Raw genomic sequence first — 26,760 nt, forward strand, 5'->3', positions numbered from 1 at the left:
CCGATTTCCTTCGTTTCAGAAAATATCTGATGTACCTCGGAGGTACATAAAATTTCAATAACAAATTTTTATCAAACTTTGAAATTTGTCATACTTAGTTATATAAACTTTTTCCAGTGACTTTATATACTCGAACAAACATCGTATTCGAGTTTCTTGAAGAATTTCAGGGTGATTTGATGCAACATTTGTTATACTTAAGTGATAATACTTAAGTTTGATAAAAATTTGTTATTGAAATTTGATGTACCTCCGAGGTACATCAGATATTTTCTGAAACGAAGGAAATCGGTCAAGAAACAGCAAAGTTATTCAACATTTGTTTTTAAACTACATAAAAATGAGTTTTAAGCAAAATTTCATACTAAGTACACTTAAGTATAACAAATGTTGCATCAAATCACCCTGAAATTCTTCAAGCAACTCGAATACGATGTTTGTTCGAGTATATAAAGTCACTGGAAAAAGTTTATATAACTAAGTATGACAAATTTCAAAGTTTGATAAAAATTTGTAATTGAAATTTGATGTACCTCCGAGGTACATCAGATATTTTCTGAAACGAAGGAAATCGGTCAAGAAACAGCAAAGTTATTCAACATTTGTTTTTAAACTACATAAAAATGAGTTTTAAGCAAAATTTCATACTAAGTACACTTAAGAATAACAAATGTTGCATCAAATCACCCTGAAATTCTTCAAGCAACTCAAATACGATGTTTGTTCGAGTATATAAAGTCACTGGAAAAAGTTTATATAACTAAGTATGACAAATTTCAAAGTTTGATAAAAATTTGTTATTGAAATTTGATGTACCTCCAAGGTACATCAGATATTTTCTGAAACGAAGGAAATCGGTCAAGAAACAGCAAAGTTATTCAACATTTGTTTTTAAACTACATAAAAATGAGTTTTAAGCAAAATTTCATACTAAGTACACTTAAGAATAACAAATGTTGCATCAAATCACCCTGAAATTCTTCAAACAACTCGAATACGATGTTTGTTCGAGTATATAAAGTCACTGGAAAAAGTTTATATAACTAAGTATGACAAATTTCAAAGTTTGATAAAAAATTGTTATTGAAATTTGATGTACCTCCGAGGTACATCAGATATTTTCTGAAACGAAGGAAATCGGTCAACAAACAGCAAAGTTATTCAACATTTGTTTTTAAACTACATAAAAATGAGTTTTAAGCAAAATTTCATACTAAGTACACTTAAGTATAACAAATGTTGCATCAAATCACCCTGAAATTCTTCAAGCAACTCGAATACGATGTTTGTTCGAGTATATAAAGTCACTGGAAAAAGTTTATATAACTAAGTATGACAAATTTCAAAGTTTGATAAAAATTTGTTATTGAAATTTGATGTACCTCCGAGGTACATCAGTTTTCTGAAAAAAGTATGTTTTTAGCTCTTTCAAAACGCGAGATCCTGAAATCGAACCGTCTATTCAGCGGGACAATCGCATAGTTCTATAACTCTGAAACTATTGAGGTACGTTCAATTCTGAGAGAAGGTACGCATATGTACCTTTTTGGTACATGCCGAAAAACTTGATTTCAGGTCGAAATTCGAAAATTGTCCCGCTGAATGGATTGACGTGAGAAACTGAAGAAAGTATGGGTTTACATGCAAAAAACGGTGATTCACAAGTTGTGCAGAATCTTATGGCCTGGCGTATAGATTGTAAATAAAATACAAGTAAAATGGTAAAATAAAGTTAAATATTTATTTTTTAATCCCTAAAAATTTGATGGCAATCGGATGAAAACTCGAATTTTGCGAATCAATTTAGTGTGTGGCAATTTCATCGTGGAACACCCTTTAAGGCCTCTAAGGGAGGTAGAGAATCGGAGTTGTAAGACAAGAGGTGATATGACCACTACCCGAAGGTTGGGAGAAAGGGTCTCCTTGACCCATCATTTATCCCTAAGCTGAATTTAAACCAACTTAACATTAAACGATGGATACTTTTGCGCAACGTCGTTGTCGGCAAAAACAGACGTTACAGTTTGCTCGGCTCTTATTTAGCGAATATTAAAACATGGAGATTTTTTATGAAGATCTACGAATTTCGATGATCAAATCAATTATTAACAAAGTTCAGTGGAAAAATATATCGATTTTCGAAAAAAAAAAATCTTTACAGAACCTGTTTTTTGTAAAATAAATAACCAAACCCGTAGGAGACGTCCGATTGTGTATGAATTGTTGTTCAAAGTAATCATATCTTCATAATTCCTAGCTCCAGTCATAATTCTTACATTTAGTGTTCAATCGATATTTCATTATGTACTGCTATCAATTTAATAAACGTGACCCTGTCCGTCAGTAGGTACCTACCCGTTTTTTGATTGAGTTAATTAAAATTGTTCCATCAATTTCCTCCGGACATGTTCTTCCTCTTTGTTGGCTTACGACTAAATTAAGTCCTGATCCGTGCTTACCCTGTCCTGGCAAGAGGCAAAATGTGGTATGGTTTGATATCCATCCCAACAGTTAGTTTATTATTGAAACCGCAAACCTATAAAACCCTCTCCATTTGACGTTCGTAGTGACAGTTTCCAAATGGCTTTCCTAGCTCGTGCTAAGGTAAGTTGCTTTTTGCTGAACGAAAAACCACCCAGATCAGCTGTTCTGATGAACAACGACAAACAGCAGTCTTCGAGTGACTTCTCACTCGAGAAGGTAACCAAACAGATCTCCTTTTTTTTTCCTCCTCCTTCCATCTTTCAAGAAGGTAAAAACAATTTTATGGGTCATTTTACAATTCCATCTTATTATCGCCGGGGCAGGTCTTTTGCATGCGTAGCAAATCGTATAGCCCGTACAGCTCACCCAGACCTAAGACTAGGCCTAGCTAGAGGATTGTGTTTTTTTTATGTTTTCGCGCCATCCATATTATTGTTGCCTATTATTTCCGTTTTATCTCAATATTATTATTTTAACGTGCCTGTTTTATTTGCTGTCCGTGTCGTACCGAAAAACGTGAGATAATTCCGACACCCCGCAGAGCAATAAAAATGTTAAGCGATGTTTTAGCTGCCCTGTGCCGCTCCTTCCTTAGCAACAAGAATCGTTCTTCATTCATTGTCTATGGGTTTAGTTCTAAATTAATCGAATTTTTTCTCGCTTCTCTTTCTATTGCAGGAGTAAATCGCGCAGTGTCGATCATGGACTGGCGGCACCATTCGATCTGGACTCGCTCCGGTCCAAAGTGGAGGGCAGATTCGAGAGCATCGATCGGTTGTCAAAAGGTAAGGCTGAAACCACAAAAACAATTGGTAGATTGAATTGATTAAGATTGTTAAAAACAAAACATTTCGAAACATCGATATTATTTCTAGTCGTGTCATTAAAAACTCAGAACTTTGAATTCAAGCTTCGAATTTTCACTTCGAATTCAGTAGAACTTTAAATTTTCCTCTTCATACTGAAGAAGAAGAAAAATCGAGTTTACATTTAGTTTTCTGGACCTGAAAATTAGATTGGATTTTTATAATCAAAGAAAAGGTTTGAAGAACCTTTTAGCTGAATGAAAATATGATTTCAAAGTAGTCGATGGTTCCTTCGAATTCAGCCACAGTATTTGAAAGACTCAAATACTACTAGTTCACTAGCTACTTGCAAGCATCTTCAGTGGGTTATCGACTGTCAGTCGTCAGTCAGTCAAATGAAATAGTATCCTCAAATCATGTGAATCCATCAACATGGCGGCATTTTGTGCCCTTCGATGTTGCAAACAACATGGCTTTAGACAATTTAATGCTGAATTGCTTTTTTTATGGTCAGATAAATGGCTAATTGGTTTTATAAAAATTTTAGAAGCCATATAAGAAAGCTAAAATTTGACGTTTCTGATTGACGTGCTTTGAAATTTTCCAAACATTTATGTATATATTTTTTAAAACTCAAAACCCACACACATAACTTATCAAAAATGTAAAAAAAATGGGATTTCCAATTCAAATAAGTGCAATGTAATCTGAGCGTGTTCTTTTTTGACGTCTTGATGGAGAACTGTCACTAAGTTTTATGGTGGTTTAATAATCAGGCACCCTGAGTGCTATTATAAAACATGCAAAAGAAAGATTTGAACAAACTTCTAAGTTTGTGTTTTATTAAAGTTTTAACAGAGCATTCATAACTCTTTCAAAACATCTAAAATGGTATCTTTAGTGGAAGCTTTATTAGCGCATTAAAAACTATCTGAAAAAAAAATGGCCGAAACAAGAATATAAGCATTTTTCATGACTATAATGAAACCGTTTTTAAACGAGCTGCAAAAAAAAAGCTGCATAATAAAACCGTAATAAAACTTCCTAATCGTAGTCGGCTGAATCTGTGTTTCTTGGGAAGTGCTCGTCAATTATTTAGTTATGTTTTTAAAATCTAAATCTTTATTTGGATTAAACCAATTCAGGTTATTCCGTTTCTGGATTGGGATTCTTCATTGCGAATTGTTGTGTAAAGTATCGGAATAATCTCAAACGTCAAAAATAAACGTCAAAAAACAAGACATTTCATTCAACCTTTGTAGACCACGTCAACCACCAACTCTCTAATTTTTTGAATAGGCCAAAATCTATAGTATAATTATTCTATATTTTTATTTTGAATTATAGTTTCAATGAATACATTCAAGTTTTCTAATCAGAGATTATAAAATTTCTTATTTTTCCCTTATTAAAAGTAGTGTCAAATGAAATCATTGCATAGTATTGTAAGATGCAACACTTATCATTGTAATATCATTGTTTATTTAGTTTATTTAGGAATAAATGAGCCATTAGCTATAACAATAACTAAATTATGTTGTTGGCATAGTTCCTACTTTTTAATCGAATTTAAAAAAAAATATTTTAAAAAAATTGCACACCAAATGTCCAAGAATATTTTATGATGTATAATAAATAACTAGTATGACGGATTGATTTAAGCATACAAGCTTCAAGCTTTATAATAGTAGGTACTCTGTTGAAATCCTGTTGGTGAAATGTTGGGCTGCTTTTCCATCAGTTTTCTTATATTAAAGTATTTATTATTCTGTAATCGATTCATTATATGTTTGAAGATTTATTTTACGGAGCAATATTACGGATTTACGAATTCTACGGAGCAAGTGCAAACGATCAACTTTTCTCTGTTACTAAAAATTTAATAAATATTTCTTCTTCTAGAAATTGTTGTTTAGGCCTGAACAAACAAGCTGACATAGATAAACTAAGCTTTCTTTAAATTATTCACTAAAAAAACTGCTCTGTTTGATTACACACGAATTCAAACGTATTAGATATGAACAGTGTGTTTTTGTTTTGCAAATTTTGACTACAAAAATGGGCATTCGAATCCGATTTTTCGTTGAAAGCTGAATGTTTGGGACTGATATTCAAGTGAAAGCAGAAAATTTAAGATAAATTTTCAGTACACCCTGAAAGTTGTGAAAATAATATTTAGTCTTGTCAACCCACACTGCGGGGTAAGTGCAAACGCACCTTTAAGCCATGTAACATCGGCCATTCAGAAAATTCATCACCAAAATGGTTCAGAATGATATCAGAACGGTCAGAAGAGGTGTTGTATCTGAAGTGGATTTTCAAAATTACGTAATGCCTTGGTAAATGAAGGTCTTTTGCTAAAACAACAGTCAGTAAAAATGGAGTCCCAAAAAGTAATTAATATTGAAGGAAAACAGCAAATATATTATTATCTCTTTCATTGAAAATTGGATTTCGTGCAATGTTTTGCAGTCGCAGTTATCCGAACAAAGGTTGACTGAAAAGCGGCTAACATGTAAAACTCCGACAGATTTTACACTGATTTGACAGGTCGCACGAATCACGAATGTACGAGTTCGCACAAATATCGCAGTCATGAGTGCGCAGTCCAATTTAGTGCGCTGCGATTAATAATAAAAGTAGATAAAACATACCGAAACATGTATTAAATTCATTTTAGGACCGATACACCCCACAAACAGGGCAAGTGCAAATTTAGAAATTTTTTCACAAACGTACCGTTGCTTTTTACCAACATTTTTTAATTTTTCACTTTCAAAGGGAATTTGTTGAGAACTATTTTCGTGATGCAACGAACGATAATTGATAATTTTTGAATATATACATATTTTTCTATGATATGTGAAAGTTTAACTATGGTGAAATCCGTTTGCACTTGCTCCGGTGTACCTTACTTCTTCTATTTAAATTGGCGTTTATTCACCTCTTTTAAACTGCTTATAATTATAAAACTTATTTGATGGCGTACATTTAGTGTGCAAAATGAAATATCAAATTTGATTGACAATTTTCAGCAACTTTTTATTCAAAATAAAAGATCAGACAAAATATGAGGTTTGTATGTGATCAACGTTATTTTTTTTATTCAGTTTTTAAACGAAAAAAAAAAACGATATGAAGAACTGTGGTGTTTTCGATTGAGCTTACTAATATTTGATTAAAAAATAAACCATGATTTCTCAATACCCTTACCTATCCATTTGGTTTGGGATGAAGAAGACATAGGGAACGATTATTGAAAAATCTCTCTTTCCATCGATTTGAAATATTTTTTTGTCTTAAATAAAAATTTTTTTTAAAATTATTGTTCATATATCTTGAACAAAACAAAATACATTCAGGAAGTGAAGCAGGCGTTGGTTTGGGAAGACGTGAAAACTTTTTGACATCGTGTAAAACTCTAAACTGTTTGAATCTACGTTTTCGATATGAAATTAAATGTTAAGTGGTATTGTTAGTGAAAACAAACGTGTGTGGTCGGACAAGAATGCCAGAAATCTGTTATCTTCAATACGGTCGATTTCCCAGAAGAATTTTTATTGAAAAAAATGTAAGCACGCATCTTAGTTTTCAATAATTTTCAATTTAATCCTGAAAGTTATAAGTTTATATAGAGTAATCAGAAAATTTGCACAAACATTATTGGATTTCGATAGAAAAAACTTTTTTTTAAAGGATTGGTTGGCAACTTTTACATCGTCCGATCGGTAATCACGTTATCATTCCATATTCCATATTGAGCGATTTGCAATTGAATGAAAAAAAAATTGTAAAAACTACCTATAACCAATTGTTTACCAATTTTCAGACAACAAACTTTCAACCAATTGTAATTTTTTGGTATATTTATTTCATTCTAGTTCAGTATTATATTCGTACAATCGTATATTACGCCCAAATCTAGCCCAAAAGATGTTGTACAAGATCTGAAAGCAGCTCCTTCTATACAGTAAACCAATTTTGAGTAAGAATATCAAATATGTATGTATGTTAATATTTAAGATTTAAGATCACATACATAATATCTTAGAATTCCCTGAAGATGATGCTAAACAGCATCGAAACGTCGGAATAATCGAAAAAAACGTTTTCGAATTTTTTTGACTGAACTGCCGAATATCAAGCGCATCAAATTATCCAGTCGACCTCTCCTTAATTCCATTACATGCAACATATACCATAATCAAATGTTAACTATGATTATGTTAATCGCCAAATGCAGCAATATTTTCATTTTTCCTCCACGATGTAAACTCAAGCTTTATTAAATACAATTTGGCATGTGACCTTCTGGTAAGCCAATGAGCAATTCAGACCTGGAGCACGTATGATTTATAATGTTTTTATTCATCCTAAAGCTTTGTTCATTTAGAAATGGAACACTTGATTTTGGTTTAATTAATATTTACGTGTTTCCGAAATATTACAGATACTCGGGAAGGAGATTGAAAAAATTGTGCATAAAACTGTTGTTTTTGCAAAAAAAAAAAATGGCTAGAGCTGTGAAAAATTCATTCACTATCATTTGCTAATAGCTCGTTTACTAGTAATAGCTCATTCAAAGTTTTGACAACATTTTGCTGCCTGTGAAAAGTTCTATCAGACCTATTTTTGTCAATATTTAAAATGGATTTCGGCGGTGGTTTTCGACCTATTTACGATGCAAGAGAAAAAGAAAAATAAATATTTTGCAGTTTCCTTCAAAATCTGTCATTATTAAATTGAAAGTTGAGAAAACCGTTGATTATTCAATCAATTACTGTGTGTAAGTGGTGGAATATTATACAAACACAAGATTCATCAGGGAAGTCAAGTCTCATATCAGTCATTCAAACCTAACCTCAAACAACAATTTTTTGCTAGTTCTAGAGATCGTAAGCTGCTTATGATTTATGAAAAACCCTATTTCTAACAAATTGTACTTTAAATTCAATCTCATGATGGTTTTACTTCGTTATTGTCAGACTTTGCCAGCAGAAATTTCACTAAAACGCTTTAAAAGGGCTCAAAATTAATTAAATTTTATCAATTTCAGAACAGCTGTATCAGCTAAATTGCCCTCAGTTTCTGTAAAAAGAGAAGTATTGGACTGAAAAGTAGCAAAAATTGACGAAGGAGGATGTAGCCACCTAAAATACAGATTAGATAAAGAATAAGTTTGAAAAACTGATCAACGTCATGGCTGAAAAAAGTGTGCGCCAGCCGATGGGATGTACCGAGAATAAAGAAGAAATTACAAAAAACGAAAATATTTTTTTTCATTTTTTTCCATGGATTATCATAAGATTAACTTCATTTCCTTCATCAAACGTATTTTCATCTAACGAATTTTTATTTGCCGTAGTTTTGTAAGAAGTATGTATCATAATTGGTATGAATCATCTTCTGTGATGGAATAGCCAGAGTCATGTTTTTGCTAACTTCAAAAGCCTAAAAAGAGTATTCTCGTTTGTTTATTTGATTTCGCATTCTACGGTCTCAATTATCCTATTTTAAGTTCATTTGATTTTTATGATGATCCTGTCATGTTTGGTCAGTTAAGCTGACATCCCCGAGGAAACATATTTCGGTGGTACAAAAAAAACCATTTTCAATTAATTGCGAAGCACCTAAATCCGTCCACCAAATTGTCCCAGCTCTTTTAAAAGGCTCTTCTATTTAAATTATTGTTCATGAATTTTCATAAGATTACTTTGATTTTCTTCCCATTAAGTTTTTTGATCAAATGAATTGTTTTTAAGATACACGAATTCATAACTGTCCCATATTTGGATGAACTAAGTTTTATACCAAGATGTCTGAATTTGATAAATACGATCTTCAATTTTTTTCCGAAATGACATTGAAAATAATTATTTTGTTATGGAAAGATCCAGTCCAAAACTATATAGATTTTCAACGCTACCTCAAAACTATAATTTTGAAAATCAGAGTTTTTCCAAGAGAAATAAGATTTGTTTAAAGCTAAATAAATGTTACTCCTAAATTAAAGAAATTTAATTGAAGTTGAAAAAACTTAAGTGTTAAGTTCTCAGAAAACTCAGAAAACTCAGAAAACTCATTTTAAAGTTGTGATCCCAAAAATAAGCTCAGAAACCCGAAAAAAACACTTCTAAAGGCCAGAAAACGCATTTTAAAGTTGTGATCCCAAATTCAGCTCAGAATCCCATAAAAAACACGCTTTTAAAAGTCAGAAATCGCATTTCAAAGTTGTGATCCCAAATTAAGCTTAGAATCCCGAAAAATGCTTCTAAAGGTGAGAAAATACATTTTAAAGTTGTGATCCCAAATTAGGCTCAGAATCCCGAAAAAAAAACGCTTTCAAAGGCCAGAAAACGCATTTTAAAGTTGTGATCCCAAATTATGGTAAAAAAAACCCGAAAAAAACGCTTCTAAAGGCCATAAAATGCATTTTAAAGTTGTGATCCCAAATTCAGCTCAGAATCCCGAAAAAAACACTTCTAAAGGCGAGAGAACACATTTAAAAGTAATGATCCCAAATTCAACTCGAAATCCCGTAAAAAAGCTTCTGAAGGTCAGAAAACGCATTTCAAAGTTTTCAAAGTTTTCTAAAGGCTAAAAAACGCATTTTAAAGTTGAACCCCAAAAAAACGCTTCTTAAGGTCAGAAACTCATTTCAAAGTTCTGGTTGTGATCCCAAATTAGGCTCAGAATCCAGAAAAAACGCTTCTTAAGGCCAGAAAAAGCATTTCAATGTTGTGATCCCAAATTATGCTCAGAATCCCGAAAAAAAACGCTTCAAATGGCAAAAAAACTCATTTTAAAGTTGTGATCCCAAATTAAGCTCAAAATCCCGAAAAAGCGCTTCTAAAGGTCAAAAAACGCATTTCAAAGTTGTAATCCCAAATTGAGCTCAGAAATCCGAAAAAAAATGCTTCTAAATGCCATAAAACGCATTCTAATGTTTTGATCCCAAATTAAGGTCAGAATCACGTAAAAACGCTTTTAAAGGCCAGGAAACGCAATTTTTAAGTGGTGATCCCAAATTAAGCTAAAAATCCCGAAAAAACGCTTCTAATGGCCAGAAAATGCATTTTAAAGTTGTGATCCTAAATTAGGCTTAGAATTCTGGAAAAACAATTCTTAAGGCTAGAAAACGCGTTTTAAAGCCCCCAAAAATCGCGTCTAAAGGCCAGAAAACGCATTTTAAAGTTGTGATCCAGCTCAGAATCCCGAAAAAATGCTTCTAAAGGCGAGAAAACACATTTAAAAGATATGATCCCAAATTCAACTCAGAACCCCCAAAAAACGCTTCTTAAGGTCAGAAAACGCATTTCCACATTGTGATCCCAAATTAGACTAAGAAACCCGACAAATATTCCAAATTTAGCCCAGAATCCCGAAAAAAACGCTTCAAAGGCCAGAAAAGGCTTTTGAAAGTTGTGATCCGAAATTATGGTCAGATACCCGAAAAAAAAAGCTTATAAAGGCCAGAAAACGATTTTTAAAGTTGTGATCACAAATCAAGCTCAGAATTCCGAAAAAAACGCTTCAAACGCCAGAAAATGCATTTCAAAGTTTTGATCCCGAATTATGGTCAGAAATCCGAAAACCGCTTCTTAAGGTGAGGAAACGCATTTCAAAGTTGTGATTTTAATCTAGGCTTAGAATCCCGAAAAAACGCTTCTAAAGTTCAAAAAACGCATTTTTAAGTTGTAATCCCAAATTCAGCTCAGAAACCCGAATAAACGCTTCAAAGGCCTGAAAACACATTTTGAAGCTGTGATCCCAAATTCTGCTTAGAATCCCGAAACAACGCTTCTAAAGATCAGAAAACGCATATTAAAGTTGTGATCTTATGCTCAGAATCCCGAAAATACGCTTCTAAAGGCAAAAAAACGCATTTAAAAGATGTGATCCCAGATTAAGCTCAGAATCCCGAAAAGCGCATAAAAGGCCAGAAAACGCATTTTTAAGTTGTGATCCCAAATTAGGCTCAGAAACCCGAAAAAACGCTTCTAAAGGCCAGAAAACGCATTTTATTGTTGTAATCCCGAATTAAGCTAAGAATCCCCAAAAAATGGCCAGCATTTTAAAGTTGTGATCCCAAATTATGGTCAGAATCCCAAAAAAAACGCTTCTGAAGGGCAGAAAATGAATTTGAAAGTTGTGATCCCACATTAGAATAAGAATACCGACAAAACACTTCTAAACGTCGGAAAACGCTTCTAATGGTCAGAAAACGCATTTTAAAGTTGCGATCTGAAACTGGGTTCAGAACCCCCAAAAAAACGCTTCTTAACGTCAGAAAACGCATTTTAAAATTGTTATCCCAAACAACGCTTAGAATCCCGAAAAAAAACGCGTCTAAAGGCCAGAAAACACTTTTTAAAGTTAAGCTCAGAATCCCTAAAAAACGCTTCTAAAGGCCAGAAAACGCATTTCAAAGTTGTGATTCCAAATTAAGCTCAGAATCCCGAAAAAACGCTTCAAAAGCCAGAAATCGTATTTTAAAGTTGTGATCGAAAATTAGGCTCAGAATCCCGAAAAAACGCTTCTAAAGGCCAGAAAACGAATTTCAACATTGTGATCCCAAATTAGACTAAGAAAATCCGAAAAAAACGCTTCTAAAGGTCAGAAAACGCATTTCAACGTCGTGATCCCAAATTAAATTCTTCTTCTGAAATCGGAATACGAGTTATTCATACCATTTTATTCTTCTAAATAAAAATGTTATTTTTCTACATCTGAAATAAGAACTCAGAGGATCGTAAATCTTTTTTAATTCGAGATTAAAATTTCAATTTAACTTTTAAAAAAAGTTGACTTAAATACGTAAATGCTTCTTATACACCGGTGCGTTCCTTTTACACCGTTATAGACGGTATTTGTTTGACTCGAAGTTAAAATTCTGGATTACATGTTGGATGAAAATCAAGAATAAGAATTTTGTTTTGAAAACAATGAGCCTCAGATTTATATCCAGATTAGACGAAAAAAAAACTTCGTTATAAGTATAATTTGAGATGTTCTTCATTAAAATTCAAAGTTTATATCTGTTTCCACGGTTTTTGAACTAAAACAATCGGAACAAGTGTATTGCAATTTTGAGCCTGTGATTTAAATTGAATGTTCCAGAGATGAGTTCAGAGTTAATTATTATTGTAAGTGAAGATGCATAAATATTTCTTCTAGAAAATGTGCTTCATTTCAATTGAAATGATCTTACTACTGAATTGCAAAAGAAGATTCCCACTGGCTTGAGAAAATACACTTTTCACAGCTTTTAAAGCGGCAAATGTCTATGTTGTACAATTTCTGTAAAGCGGTTCCTACAATCAAAATATAGATGGACTGTGTTCGAACTGAAATGTATTGGTCACCCTGATATTGCTGGAATGCGCCTTTAAGTATAGTGTCCATCTGAGCACCGCTATAATGATGTCAGTTTGCTCTATTGTTAAATCATGTATGAAAAAGCGGGAAAAGTTGTAATTTTAAATGTAGAATAAATAAAATCTCTCTTTTCTTGTGAATCGTCCCCCAGTTAGGACGCATTTATCTCTTCCCATCCGAAAGTGGTCTGCTCAAACAGACTGTTAAAAAAGAGTCTGAACAGAAACGCTGCAATAATAATCACAATAATGGTTCTCTTATAAGAAGAGATTTAATCCAGAAGTTTAGGGGTAGGGGAGAGTGGGGTATCGTGGGCCATGGGGAAACGTGGGCCACTTTTAATCTCTCAGATGTGTGTTGAGATAAACATCTCAAACCAACTGTCATCGTCGTCACTTTGCGTGAGCATATATTCCTATATGTTGTTGACTGAAATACGCATCATATGCTTCTTTTATTTATCAAGCTAAAATTTACTTACATAATTGAAAAAACTAATTTCCCCGCTAATTTCATCGATGGGAAACCTGAAATGCATAACAAAAATATAATGATGATCTTAGTTTTGTCATGATCTTTCACATGGAAAAGGAATTTTTGAGGAAACATCAATAAGTCACACAAACGCAACCAATTTGCAAATCATAGCTTGTGGGGAATCGTGGGCCACCCATCTTGAACCACCTATATTTTCATGATTTTATACACATTAAGAACTTAAAATACGTTTATCCTATCAGTAAAGTTTTCTTATGCCAAATGAAGAGTTATTAAAAATATTTTGTCCATCCTATATAAGAAATTTTGCCAAAACGTTCGCGAGCCAGGTTTTGGAATCTATGCGATCATACACAGCTCTCTTTTTTATTTCATCATCTGAAATTGCTTTAAAATAACGAAATGAATTAGGAAATTACAGTTTTGAGTCAACTCATAAACTTTGCATGTTATTTGGTCAATTTGGATTTGGTGGCCCACGATTTTCCACCATTTTTCAAAATCCAAGAAATATTGCTTTTTTCAAACAGTCTGAATTTGGGGAAAATAACTTATCAAAAATTTAAAAAAAATATACCTTATGATACCTTGAAAATATAGAACACCATAACATTTTATATTTTCTTTTTATCTTTTATAATACAGAAGTTAAAGAATAACGAAAAAAAGTGGCCCATGATTCTCCACTCTCCCACACTTAATAGCTGATGTTCCCAACTACTCTTCCTTAACTTGTTAGAAATTAGTAAACATTTTTTTTTCATACTGCTTTTTCTTAGAAAAGCTAAGGCTATGTTTAGTATTTTTAGATGAGTATTTTCATAAAAATTCAGGTTGAATTTGTATTTTGACAATTTTGCCAATGCAAATGTTTTACCCTGTTTATTTACAGGAAAACAATTTAAAATACAATTTAAAAAAAAATACGAGTGTAAGATATGTGTTACGAACAGCTTATAAATGAAAGTTTTATTTCCACATATATCTCACTCAATGAATGATAAATGGCACTCTCTGCAGGGTTTTCTAGGAACACTTTATCAGGGCTTCCAAGTGCCAACTATCTAATAAAATGCTTGAACTATTTGAACATTATCACTTGATGTTCAAAGATAGTTAATATTTAAGTAAATAGGTAAATGTTCTATCCCCTAGCTACGCCCATGAGTGCCCCGCCATTTGGCTGAAGTGCAACTTACTAGTAATGCTGATTCAACAGTAATAATGTCCACAAACCATCCCGTGCGCCCGCCTGGAATTAGTCTGAGGCAGCGTAATCGAAACCCAAACAACATTCGACGTTCCGTCTTTGCACGATTTATACTTTCGTTTTTCTCAACAAGCAACTGGGAGGCCGGACTTCTTTCCGGAGACTCAGATCAATTAGATCGTTCTTGTGATGTTAAGTGTTTTTAGTAGAGAAAAGTAAGGACCAAAAGACAGTTGACAATGATGGATTTTGAATGTGAAAAGCCTTCGAAAGTGGTTAGTGCGCTTCCGGGTGAAAACTATGAGATCATAATTTTATGCAACCGTAGATTGCTACCATTACTTAAGGCTGATTACATGATTTATTTTGTTGATAAGAAAGCATCTGCAAACGTAAATAGTGCTCTATCGGATGAGTCCACGGACTATCGCCTTTTCGAGTATCACGAGCAGTGTGGGTTCTTTTAACGTCATTAATTAGTTAGTTATGCCGAAGATTATTTGCTCTTAACGTCCGGTTTTCCCTTTTTTCCTCCCATTCCAGATGGCGAGAAGAAACGATCGATGCCGACAATACCGACCATATCCTATACCGTAGGCGATCGGGACACCCTAACTTCGGTGGCAGCTCGTTTCGATACGACTCCGTCCGAGTTGACACAGCTTAATCGGTTGGCCTCGTCGTTCATTTATTCGGGGCAGCAGCTGCTCGTTCCGGATAAGAATGCTGCTTCGGCTGCCGGAGCCGACGGGGATGCTTCCGATGCATCCAGCTCCGAGGGCCATCAGCATCATCATTCGACCAGCAGCTCATCGCACAGTCCCACCATTGGCGGCGGTGGAGGACGGAAGGCGGCAGGATCGCACGAGAACGTTTCCCAGGACGAGAAAGGTGAGTTTTATTCCATAATATTATTTTTCATCCACTGCACTTATTGATTTTAAGATTATTGAAAAAAAGATGACTTACATATTTGTAAATGATTTCATGGCGACCGTCAAAAACTTTGAAGCTTGATTAGAAAAAGAAAAAAAAAACCTTACTCCACCATGGTCAATCTCGAAAAAGATGAAGAAGGTGGTTGAATTCAAAATACAGAAGAACCCCGCTTATCCGAGGTAATCAGAGAAAGATCACCTCAAATTAGTGAAACCTCGGATTACACGAATTATTTAGAATACTCTTTCCTTTTGATATGGGTTGCATATCATCTGAGCGCAAAGCTCGATAAATTCATGGATTTTGTTATGCTTTTTAGTCGAAGTTGTTTGGTAAGTTTAGGCTTTACACTCGCCAAAAACGTCGATTAAATAGCATAACAATATATGTATCGCGGTTACGAAACACAACATAAAATGGATTTCGTATAAAAAAATAGTTTCTCGAATAACGCGGAAGCTCGGATTATCGGAGCTCGGATAACCGGTGTTCTTATGTAGAGTAGTAACTTTTAAGTGAGCTTTACTATTCCTCAAAGGACGGCTTAGCTTTAAAAAAAATGATGATCACAGTTCTGGACAATGAATGGGACAGTGATTCTAATTATTTAAATTCACAACTTTACAATTTTACGAACTGAAAAAATATGCAAATTATTTTCTAACTGTAATAAGATAGATGCCTACATTTTTCTACAATATTGTAAAACATAATAAATCATGAAACTTTGTTCAACACATAAAACATTTGATTCCAACATGTCGACCAAAAATCCGGGAAACATCCCGGAAACTTTGGTCAATACTCCGGAACTACCCAACACAAATCGAGAAAAAAAAACTTAAAAAAAATGTTTTTTTTTCGTCAGCAGTTATTAATTCGTATTTTAGGCTTTCAAAAAACTTTCATGATTATTTTTATTGCTATAAAATTTGATCAAAATATTTTTTAACTCAATTTGTTTTTTTTTTTGCATATAAAGTGAATAAATACGGGAAAAATCCCTGATAAAACCGGGCAATCTGGCAACCTTATTTTAGAACAACGATAACTTCAATTGGGGCAGGTCGAAAATTTAATCGTTGATTGTATTTGGAAGTTCATATTACAGTTTTTGAAATTATCAAAAACCTGGAGGTATGTTTCTTGTTTAAAACGTTTAATTGTTGTTTATTGTTTGAAGTTTAGTAAAAATGGTTAAACGCTCTAGAAAAATTGAGACAATTTATATCTGTGTTCTTCAAGAACTCAGAAGCCACTGAACCGATGGATGTGAAATTTGGCATGATGAAATATTTCTTCGAAGAAACAATTGTTCATGTGATGTTTTTTGTCCCTCCCGATTAAAGGAGGGAGGGCTTCGATACAAAGTAATCGAAAAAAAACCGATAAAATACATTTTAATTCAATCAATCAACAAGAAGTTCCATAAAGTTTTGTGAAAATGCTAATATGTTAAGTTAATTTACAACACAAAAAAGCCCCTCCCATTAAAGAAGGGGGGTTTCCATCTAATATAAAGAAAACATGGGACAAAATCTCCCAAAAATCACCCATGGTATTTTTATCGAGAGATAAGCTAAGAATATGTGATTAAACATTACATGTAACGGACCTCCCCACTTCAAAAATGAGGAGTTTGGTGAAATAGATAGAAATTTCATAGACAAGCTTCAGAAGATGGTCTTTGTTATATTTCTGTTGACAAAAAAAAAATAAGCAATCTTATCACATGTTCACGAATCACAGCTAAACATCCAATATGAATAGTGATATTGAAATTCAAATATTTTGTTTATTTTTTAAGTTCATAGTCTTTATAAAGGTATGTTATTTCGAAGATTTAGTTAAAAAAAACATAAAATCAGTGTCATTTGTGAAGATTTTTAAAAACCAGTGGTAGATGTCACAGATTCTGTTACAAAAAATCATTTAAAACTCTGTGAGTTCTGGAGTTTTTTTTTCTAATTTCGAACAACAAGGAACAATTTTCAAACCAAGCCTTAAAGCATCCTGATTAATTCCAGGTAACATCGGATCGCTTTCTTGGGTTGGAAATTATGCAGTAGCTCATGATGACCACATTGAGCCCCTTAAGCTACACGATTTCCTCAAACTCGACGATTTAAACGAATTTCATTGCCTAAAAGTGGAATCCAGTGTATATTGTTTAGAAAAGCTGGCATAATTATTGGCTTTTCTTAAATTGGTTCAAAAAATATCTTCATATAGATATAATAGATTTTCTTTCTTCATTTTGCAGATTTTTTAAACCACATATATTTTTAGCTATTGATAACGCTATTCACGGTGTGTTTTTTAGATCAAATTCAAGAAAAAAAAATGGGCATCTCTGAATATCTGCCACATTATTGAGGAGACCGATCCAACGCACTATTCAGGAAAAATCGATTGAAGATTATAGAACAACTTTTATTTTGAAGATTTGCGAACAAAATACACAAGCAAAATTTTCAAGTTTAAGCTAAAAAAATTTCCTAAAAACTTTAAATTTTATATTTTTGAGGTTAGATGTGTTAATATTCCTCCAGAAATAAAAAATAACTTCAAAAATTTAGGTAAAAATTAATTTTAGTCCAAAATTTTGGAAAAAATGTTATATTTCTAAAAAAAAATAAATTATGCAGAACTAGATTTTAAGATAACTGGCAACACAGATACAAATTAAAAATGCACGGTAACGAGCCTATAGTAAACAAAGAGACGAAATGTCACGATTGGAATTTTTGATTTTCTGTCAGTGTCATTCCAATCGAGCAAAATCAAGCAGTCTTAAAGGTAGCCCTACAGCAGGGTTGCAAGCTCATTATTTCAAAAGGGATCAGATTGCGCTTCTTTGTTTACTATAGTTTTCTACACTGAAAATAATTTCCATTTAAAATGTAAGTGACCTTAGGAGTAAATTTCACCCTTGTGAATTTTAATAGACGTTCAAGTCAAATTCACATAATTGACTGAACAAGTGAATTTCAAGTGAGTGACAAATTAAGCATAATTTATCTACGAATTGGATAAAAACCCTTTTCATTCATTTATGGATCAAGGTTTTTATTTGAAAATACCGTCCACTATTTCGTTTTCTAAAAATAACTAAACATAAATTAACTATGTTTCGAGGCTTTGTCCTGTTTTCATGATATGTACTTACTTTTATCTGCACTTTACTTGAAAATTTCTGAAATAAAATATCATCGGATACCTTTTTGGAACCTGTTTGAAAAAGAAGCAGAAAGAAAAGTAAAAGTTGAATTTAAATATTTTGGTTATTGGAAATTCATCACAACTTACCATCAACAAAGATATTCTACCATAGCAAGTTTGTTTATAGCTTCATTCATAGGATATTCATGCTCTGCAAAAGTTACATATTTGGATAATTCCTATTTTGTACAACGACGTGTCAACCGATTCACAAAATATTTTTCTTTATTATATAATTGTTATGAAACTTATAAATTTCTCTTTCTCTGCATCTACCAGCTCAAACACAACTCTGTAATGTTTCCATGATAAAAACAATCTTTCACAACATAGTTGAAATTCGCTACCCATACATTCATTAAAATTTTAAGTGACCAGTCAAGGAAAATTGATAGTTTTTCAAATTATTTACTGATTACCTACATAAACAGTCTTGACCGCTGCAAAACATTACTTTTTGCTGCCATATGTTTTTTCGATGCCTTCTGGGTCACCAAGTTTCATTGTAAAATTTGAGATGATTTGGTTGATTCCTGAGTAAGCGCAAAGCGTTTTAGTTTTGTATGGAAATTTCTATGGAATTAGACATTTTTGCACATTCAACCATCCAGAAGATTCAAATAAGCTTGAAATGAAATTGGTCTTTGATTTTTGGTTTTGACTATTTTTTTTTCTTACATGACTAGCAGCTATGCATTTAATAAATAAAGATAGAACCATTTCAAAATAAAAGATCTGAATACATTGAGAAGCATTTAAAAATGGCAGACTCGGCTTGCTAAAGTTTTTTAATATTTTTATGAAATGCTTTTGCAAAGGCTCTATAAATTAATAAATTCCCTGGCTATGCAAAGCAGTTTTTTGAGATTTTTAATCCTAACCCCACGGTGACACAGCTTTCAAATGTCAAAATCATAAAAATAAAAAAAATAAAATTTGAATAACAGTTGTATAACATCGAATATCTTTTCTGAGGCACAAGATAGGTTTGTGTTAAGTTCACATAAATTGTACTGTAAGAATCAAGAAATATTTTTTTTATAATAAGTTACATATATTTTTTTAAACGCTTGTTTTCAATTAATTTTTTTGTTTTCCCATACATATTGTTGCGCTATATTCTTAAGGACTGGATGGATAGCTTCCAGAGTTTTGTTGCATTTGCTGGCAGCAAAAACAAAAAAAATATGTGAGGTGTACAAAATTAAGAATTTGAAATATCTATTTTTTAGAAAAACTTTGGATTTTTATGAGTTTTATTTCGAATTTTGATTTTAAAATTTACTTCAACGAAGTTCATGAAAACTTTTTATATTGAGAATCTTCTAGTTAAGCTTAAGGAAAAAACTCATTATTGATTACCAGTTTGCAAAGAAATCTTCCCAAAACTAATGTTAAATACTGAAAAAAGGCATTATTTTGGATACTTTGTAGTATATCTTCTTTTTAGTTGAAATGTGTATTTGATATGTTCCACAAAAGTGTGTTTTTTAACAATTTGAACAACTTTCTCAAATGTACCAAGTTTGTAAATCGTATACTAAAAAAGATATTAAATTAAACCTCAAAATTACTTGAATTCTTATAATAATAAGGTCTACATCTTTTGTGAAGACATCAATTCTCTAAACTAATTATTTTAAGAAATAATTTTTTATCTCCATTCCAGGTGACAAAATCACTTTTTTCTTTCAAGAATTTGATAGATCATCAAAAAATATAAAAATGTTGCGAAGACATCAAATGTCTACCGTTTATTGTTTGTCCGCAAATAATTTTGATCGCTTATTAGGTGCATTTACCCCCGTGTGCGGGGCGCCTCGGCCTCTTCATCTTAGGAGATCCTAAATTTTGTGTAGAAAAAATCAATTTTTGTGTAAAAAATTATCTTTTTTTTTTTATTTCAGTTTAGTTAAATTATTAAATTTTCTGAATAATAATAATTCAGGCAAAAACAATCTGGCAAATGGTTCATTCAAGAGAAAAAAATCTTCCAGGAAATGGTTCATTCTGGTGAAAAATGTTCTGTGAAATGGTTATTTCTGGCGAAATATTTTCAGAGGGACGGTTTCTCTAGGAAAAATATTCTGGGAAAGTGTTTTCTGGTGACTGAAATTCTAAGAATTTTTCATTCAGGGCAAACGTTTTTGGGGAAATTGAGTTCAATCATTGGATGCATTTAATTTAGAATGGTTTTTTTGTTCTTTACACAGAAATGATTTGATTTTAAAGTTATTCGAAGTCTAAGAAAAAAAAATCCGAAAAACCATCTTCGGAAAATATGCTGTAAGTCAGTTATTAGGGGCTCGAAAAAAATTCACTTAGCACCTTGAAAAGCTGAAGTTAAAAGCTATACGTTGCACATACGGATATTTTTTATAAGATCATGGTCACAAAAAATGTAAAAAAGTTATGTAAAAATCGTACTTTTTAATAAATCCATCGCCAAAGCTGTTCCAGACACAGTAGAAATTTTTTGAAAAGTGAATTGGAAAGTTGACGTAATTTGTAATTTGTTATTTAAAACACGAACCCGATAATTCTTGACGGATTTTCAAATGTAGCTGTTTTAAGGAATTTTTATCAATCTGCATTTTCTGAGACTATTTTCTTCACAACGAATGTAAGCAATAAAACTATATGCACAAGCACAAGGAAGGAAATTTCATACCAGTTCTGATGTTATAATATGGCAGTGCAATGCGTGACAAAAAATCTTGCATTAAAATACTCAAAATCCAGTGCAAAGCCGAACGTAAGAGTAAGAAAAGTCCTAGAAAATACAAATTGATAAAAATGTCTAAAAACAGGTATCTACATTTGAAAAGCCGTCAAAAATTCTGTGTTTCGTGTTTTATAAATCTAAAAATGCCAAAATGTCACAAGTAACGTCAACTTTCCAATTCACTTTAAAAAAAATTGTTACTAAAACGGCTTTGGCGATTGATTCATTCAAAAATGCGGTTTTACACCACTTTTTTACATTTTTTGTGGCCATGATCTTAAAAAAAAATATTTTTTTTACACATGAGCAACAGATAGCTTATAACTTCAGCTTTTTCAGGAACTAAGTGAATTTTTTTTCGAACTCTTAAAACTGACTTACAGCCTTTTTCCTAAAGCATGTTTTTTCGATTTTTTTTAACTTCGAAAAACTTCAAAATCAATTATTGTAGCTGAATATGGTCTTAAAACTATATTTGAGTCACGTTTCAAGCTTCCCAAAACTATATAATTTATAAAACATCGTATGAGAAACAAGAGAGCGGAAGGTGTTAGGAGTGATTATTTATAATAATAGGTATACCACATACGTTTTTCGAAATCTACAAACTTTAAAAAAATATTTGAAATACGTGCATTTTGAAAATAAAATAGCCATGAAGAAAATTTTTCGAAAAAACAATTATAATAGGAGTTATAGTTATGTCGTGACGGCACTTGCTCAAATTGAAGAGCAAAGCGATTTGCGTGCGTCGTCAATAAGAATCTCCTATAAACTGAAGATCAAGGGTTTGCCGATCTATTTTCGTTACGTGAGAGATTTATCGTTTTTCTGACGTTTACCTTTTCTCTCTCAAACTCTAACGCTCTTTTTTCTACCGTTTTTACACGCTTATCAGAGATATTGTTATTAAACAATGTTTCAATCTGAATCACATGCATATATTTTAATTATTAAAATTGTCCATTTCATAACGATTATAATTAACTCACTACCGATACTATACACTACATTATCCCCCGCCTCTAATGTTACATGATCATTTCATTTGATTTTGTAGCTTGTTTCCTTTTGTTATGTTTTTTTCATTGTTCTTTTTTTTTTGCATTTATTTATTTAAAAAAAAAAGTATAATTTAACTAGCGACACAACAAAATTATCTATAATTATTTTCCTGTGGAGTTAAAATCCCGTACAAAAAATCTAAAATTATACTATCGTCCACCATTTGGTTGATTCTTAAGAGCGTGAAATTTCCAATTGAGACAATTTTAAACGTCAAGTGCTACTGAAAAGTTAGAAAGTTTATTTGAAATGCGTCTACTACAGCATTGAACTCAATAATAATTTTTTTTGGAGTAATCTTAGAACGAGAGATACAACTTCATAATGAATTTTTAAAAAAATGAATACAACGTCCACACCATTCTTACAGACAAAGTGAGACGCATGGGAGTTAAACAATTTTTATTTATTTTAAACTTTATAATTTTAGTACAAGACAAATTTCATTTATGCTCAAGATATTCACTATACTTACATTATGTGGTATTAATATTATTGAATTTAAGGTTTTTCTTATGGTTAAGGTTTACTTAATGTTCACTTTATTATGATTTGTTACCGATATCCAAACCGAAAATACAAAAATCATTTAATTTTTTTTTCAATTTTATTAAATCAATATAATCAAATGTTAACCATTTTTTATGCAGGTTTCATTTTTAACTAATGTTTCAAAACCGTTTAGTTCATCTTTCATTTGTTCGCATTTCAACTTATTTTATTTATTTTTCACTCGAAATTTTTTTTTTGTTTAAATTTTTGTTAAATACAACTATTAAATGCTTTATTCGATTTATGATGAAAAATTTTCATCATGAATAATTTTCATTCATTAGTATAATTTTATTCATTTGTCTTTGGCTATTTTCGTCTAAATTCTGTTGTTGAATTGTTTGCTTAAATTTTCGACTAATTATAAAAATCTTCTTTCAAACCTTCTTTTGCTTAAATTTATGACCACTAGTACTAGTTTTTGATTTTATTCGTATTCATTTTTTTTTTTCAATCAAAACTTTTTTTTTAATAAAACCTTTATGTGCCTGTTTTTGTGTCGTTTTTTTTTATTTTTTTTAATTTTTCATATTTTATGTTATTTTTTTTTATGTTTACTTTCATTTATCACCATTGCCTTGGCTATAATTTTTGTTTTGATAAAACTTCTAATATGAGTGATTCTTTTCAACCTTTTATTTACTGCCGCTCATAGCAAGTCCGTCCCATTTGCGTTTTTGTTGAAGTGAGAAAAACGGCATTGAAAAATCGTAAAAAGTCCAACGCTAATTTGGCACTTGTATGCGTTTTTTATCAAAGTAATCAACAGAATCTGTCACTGCTACGACCAATGAAAGATTTTCGCTTTAGAAGGATTATTTTTTTGTTTTGATTCTGTTGAAAATCATTTGCTGGGCCCTTATGGCTGTGGGACCGACTTGCGATGATTTATGCCATATGGGACCGACTTGCGATTATTTGTTCAATGGGACAAAATTTCTTGAGGTTTTTTTCAATGTTCATTAGAACAAAGTACTGAAAACAAAGTTTTCTCTTGAAACTACAAATAAAACTAAAGTGTTTCCAGCGATAAACTGAAAAATGATGAAAACGCAAATGGGACGGACTTGCTATGAGCGGCAGTTTACCCATTTAACGAATTTAAATATTTTTTTTTTGTTTAGGTTGAATCATATATATTCTTTAAATTCATTCAGGCTTTATTTTTCTCAAAGTCTCTTTTTTTTCAACCGTGCTATGGATTCATTCATTTTTGTTAGGCTTCATTTTTTTTTTCACTGACAGTTTTTTTTTCGTCGAAGTTCAATTATTTTTCAATTTCATTCTTAATTTTTTTTAAATATTTTTATTTATTCAATTCTAGGCTTGGTTTTTTTTCACTGCCTTTTTTCTTTTATTATTTTTTTTTTTGGCCCATTTTTTTCACTGCCATTAATTTTTCAATATTTTGTTTCAATTATAGGCTTAATTTTTTTCACTGCCTTCTCTTTTTTTTCATAGGCTTCATTTTTTTCACTGCCATTTATTTTTTTTATATATTTTTTTTTAAGTTTTAGGCTTCATTTTTTTCACTGCCTTTTCTTTTAACATTTTCTTTATAATTTTTAAGAACTTTTTTTTTTCCATTGCCTCTTATTTTTTAAAAGATATTTTACCGCCATGTTTTGTTTTCATTTGAATCTTATTTTTTCTATTGCAATTAAACTCAATCGTACATCTATTTCTCAAATATTCCTTCCTACAATATCTTTCCAGAATCGTCATAACTCGCAAGAAACTCGGCACCAGATCTCCAAAAGAATAACTTACCATTTGGGAGCGTTTTTACTACGCCATTGTCGTGACGGCACTTGCTCAAATTGAAGAGCAAAGCGATTTGCGTGCGTCGTCAATAAGAATCTCCTATAAACTGAAGATCAAGGGTTTGCCGATCTATTTTCGTTACGTGAGAGATTTATCGTTTTTCTGACGTTTACCTTTTCTCTCTCAAACTCTAACGCTCTTTTTTTCTACCGTTTTTACACGCTTATCAGAGATATTGTTATTAAACAATGTTTCAATCTGAATCACATGCATATATTTTAATTATTAAAATTGTCCATTTCATAACGATTATAATTAACTCACTACCGATACTATACACTACAAGTTATAGCACATAGTCTGTGGTTATAGTCTTCTGAATTTCAAAAAATGGCATTTGACTTCTTCGGAATAACTAGTGTTAAATTTCGAAGATATTGGTGAAAAATAAGAAAAAGCGCAGAGTGCACAGGATAACATACCTACATATGGTCTCAGCATAGGTACATTTTTATATTTTCAAAATATACATATCAAACAAAGTGTCTCAAATGTGAATCATGAACGATATCTCACCCATCCTACTTTAACTGCCATTTCAAACACCACGTGCTTCGTCAAGCTGCATAAAATCAACGAATGTTATCCCCTATATTGATCAACTGTGGTAAATCCCGTTCGTTCTTTTCATTGGTAGTTGTGCCATTGATGCTCGGTTTTGACGTTTCCATTCATACTCCCTCCTTCTATTTACATTCATTCACAACAAAACCCGTTCGTTTCTCGGTCCCTGTACAAGTCACTCGTCCGTCGTCGTAAGCCCGTGTGTTTTGGAAATCGGTCACCGTCTTTGCGAGACGAGTTTTGTGTGCGGTTTATTTATTCACTTATTCATTGCTTCCGTTCCATTTGACGTTCCCTGTCGAGTCGAGAGTCGGTCACCCAACAAGCAGTTATTCTGTGCATTTTGTGTTGGGATTCGTGAAAAAGCGCAAGCAAACGACGTTGTGCGTATTTGTGATGATGTGGTGTTTAGTGGCTATTTAGTTTTGCTTGTTTTGCGAAAAATTGGTTGTTTTCAAAACATTGTGTTCTTGGCAAAATCGGATCGCTGTGATTGCTCTTGGGATTTGATCAGTGAATGTAGGCGAAGGATGGATTGAACATTGACCATACACAGATTGGACCGAACAATGAAAACTGCTGTCTTCATGAGAAACGGAGGTATGAATTCTCAAATGATGTACATATGCATCCTCAAGTATCGATTGAGAGCTCTTTAAAGTACCGTTTACTTTGTTGATAAAACTTGATTGACTTGCTTAGCGCATCAAAGATAAACACTTCCGATGAGTTTTAGGCATTTTATTACTAGTAAATTGTATAAGTTTGTTGACAAAATACAAAAATGGGAAAATGTATTCAAAAAAATACTGACTCAATTTCAATTCCTATTCCAAAAGATGAATTCAAATATTTTTCGTTACGGTTTCTGTATACAGTGGTTTATTTATTGTCCAATTTTTTATGACTTAAACGGTGTTCGGATCAAAAAGTGCTCAACCTAAATTGCGTGTAAATTGTGTATTTGTTTATTAAAAAAAATCGAAGTACCATCAAGTCACCATTCACCGCCCAGACACCATTTACCGCCCAAAATCACCCTTTTGTGTGTATTTCCAAAAAACTGGAATTTTTTCTCCAAAAATAAGACCTGTGTTCTGTGTCGGCATCATTGTTCGACCATTTCACTGAAAAATCATCACTTAATTATGCTAACTATAGCCAGAAATAAAATACAGACCCCGTTCGTTTTTGGCAACATTCGATTTTGACAACATTCGATTTTGGCAACATCCGATTTTGGCACATGTGCCAAAATCGAACGGTTTTTAGGAACAACATTACCTTTAACTTTTCGTTGTAACAGGACCAATTTAATTTAGAAAAACACCATAAATACGTTTTTATGTTCTGAAATGGTGATAAAATGCAACAATAAAAACAAAGTTTTTTGAAAAATTTATAAAGTACTCAAAAATGACAAAAAGATGAAAAATTGAAAAAGTTATTAAACAAATTCAAGTAAAAGACTGAAAATGACAAAAATCAACTAA

The 26,760-nt window shown here is 32.1% G+C and overlaps 1 protein-coding gene across 19 annotated transcripts in view; it reads left to right on the top strand.

Annotated features, from left to right (window-relative positions):
- LOC129751152 (TLD domain-containing protein 2) overlaps positions 1–26,760 on the top strand; it is a 637,530-nt gene that overhangs the window by 460,132 nt on the left and 150,638 nt on the right. For 17 of the 19 annotated variants that reach the window (XM_055746481.1, XM_055746483.1, XM_055746482.1 and 14 more), the window contains 2 exons: positions 3,163–3,269; positions 14,920–15,267. In XM_055746481.1, coding sequence (XP_055602456.1) covers positions 3,163–3,269; positions 14,920–15,267 — 455 coding nt within the window. Of the gene's footprint in view, positions 1–3,162; positions 3,270–14,603; positions 14,830–14,919; positions 15,268–25,470; positions 25,868–26,760 lie in introns of those variants that run through there. The other 2 variants (XM_055746489.1, XM_055746493.1) reach the window with 2 other exon arrangements.

This window comes from Uranotaenia lowii, chromosome 3, assembly GCF_029784155.1.
Source record: "Uranotaenia lowii strain MFRU-FL chromosome 3, ASM2978415v1, whole genome shotgun sequence".
Classification (NCBI taxonomy): Eukaryota; Metazoa; Arthropoda; class Insecta; order Diptera; family Culicidae; genus Uranotaenia; species Uranotaenia lowii.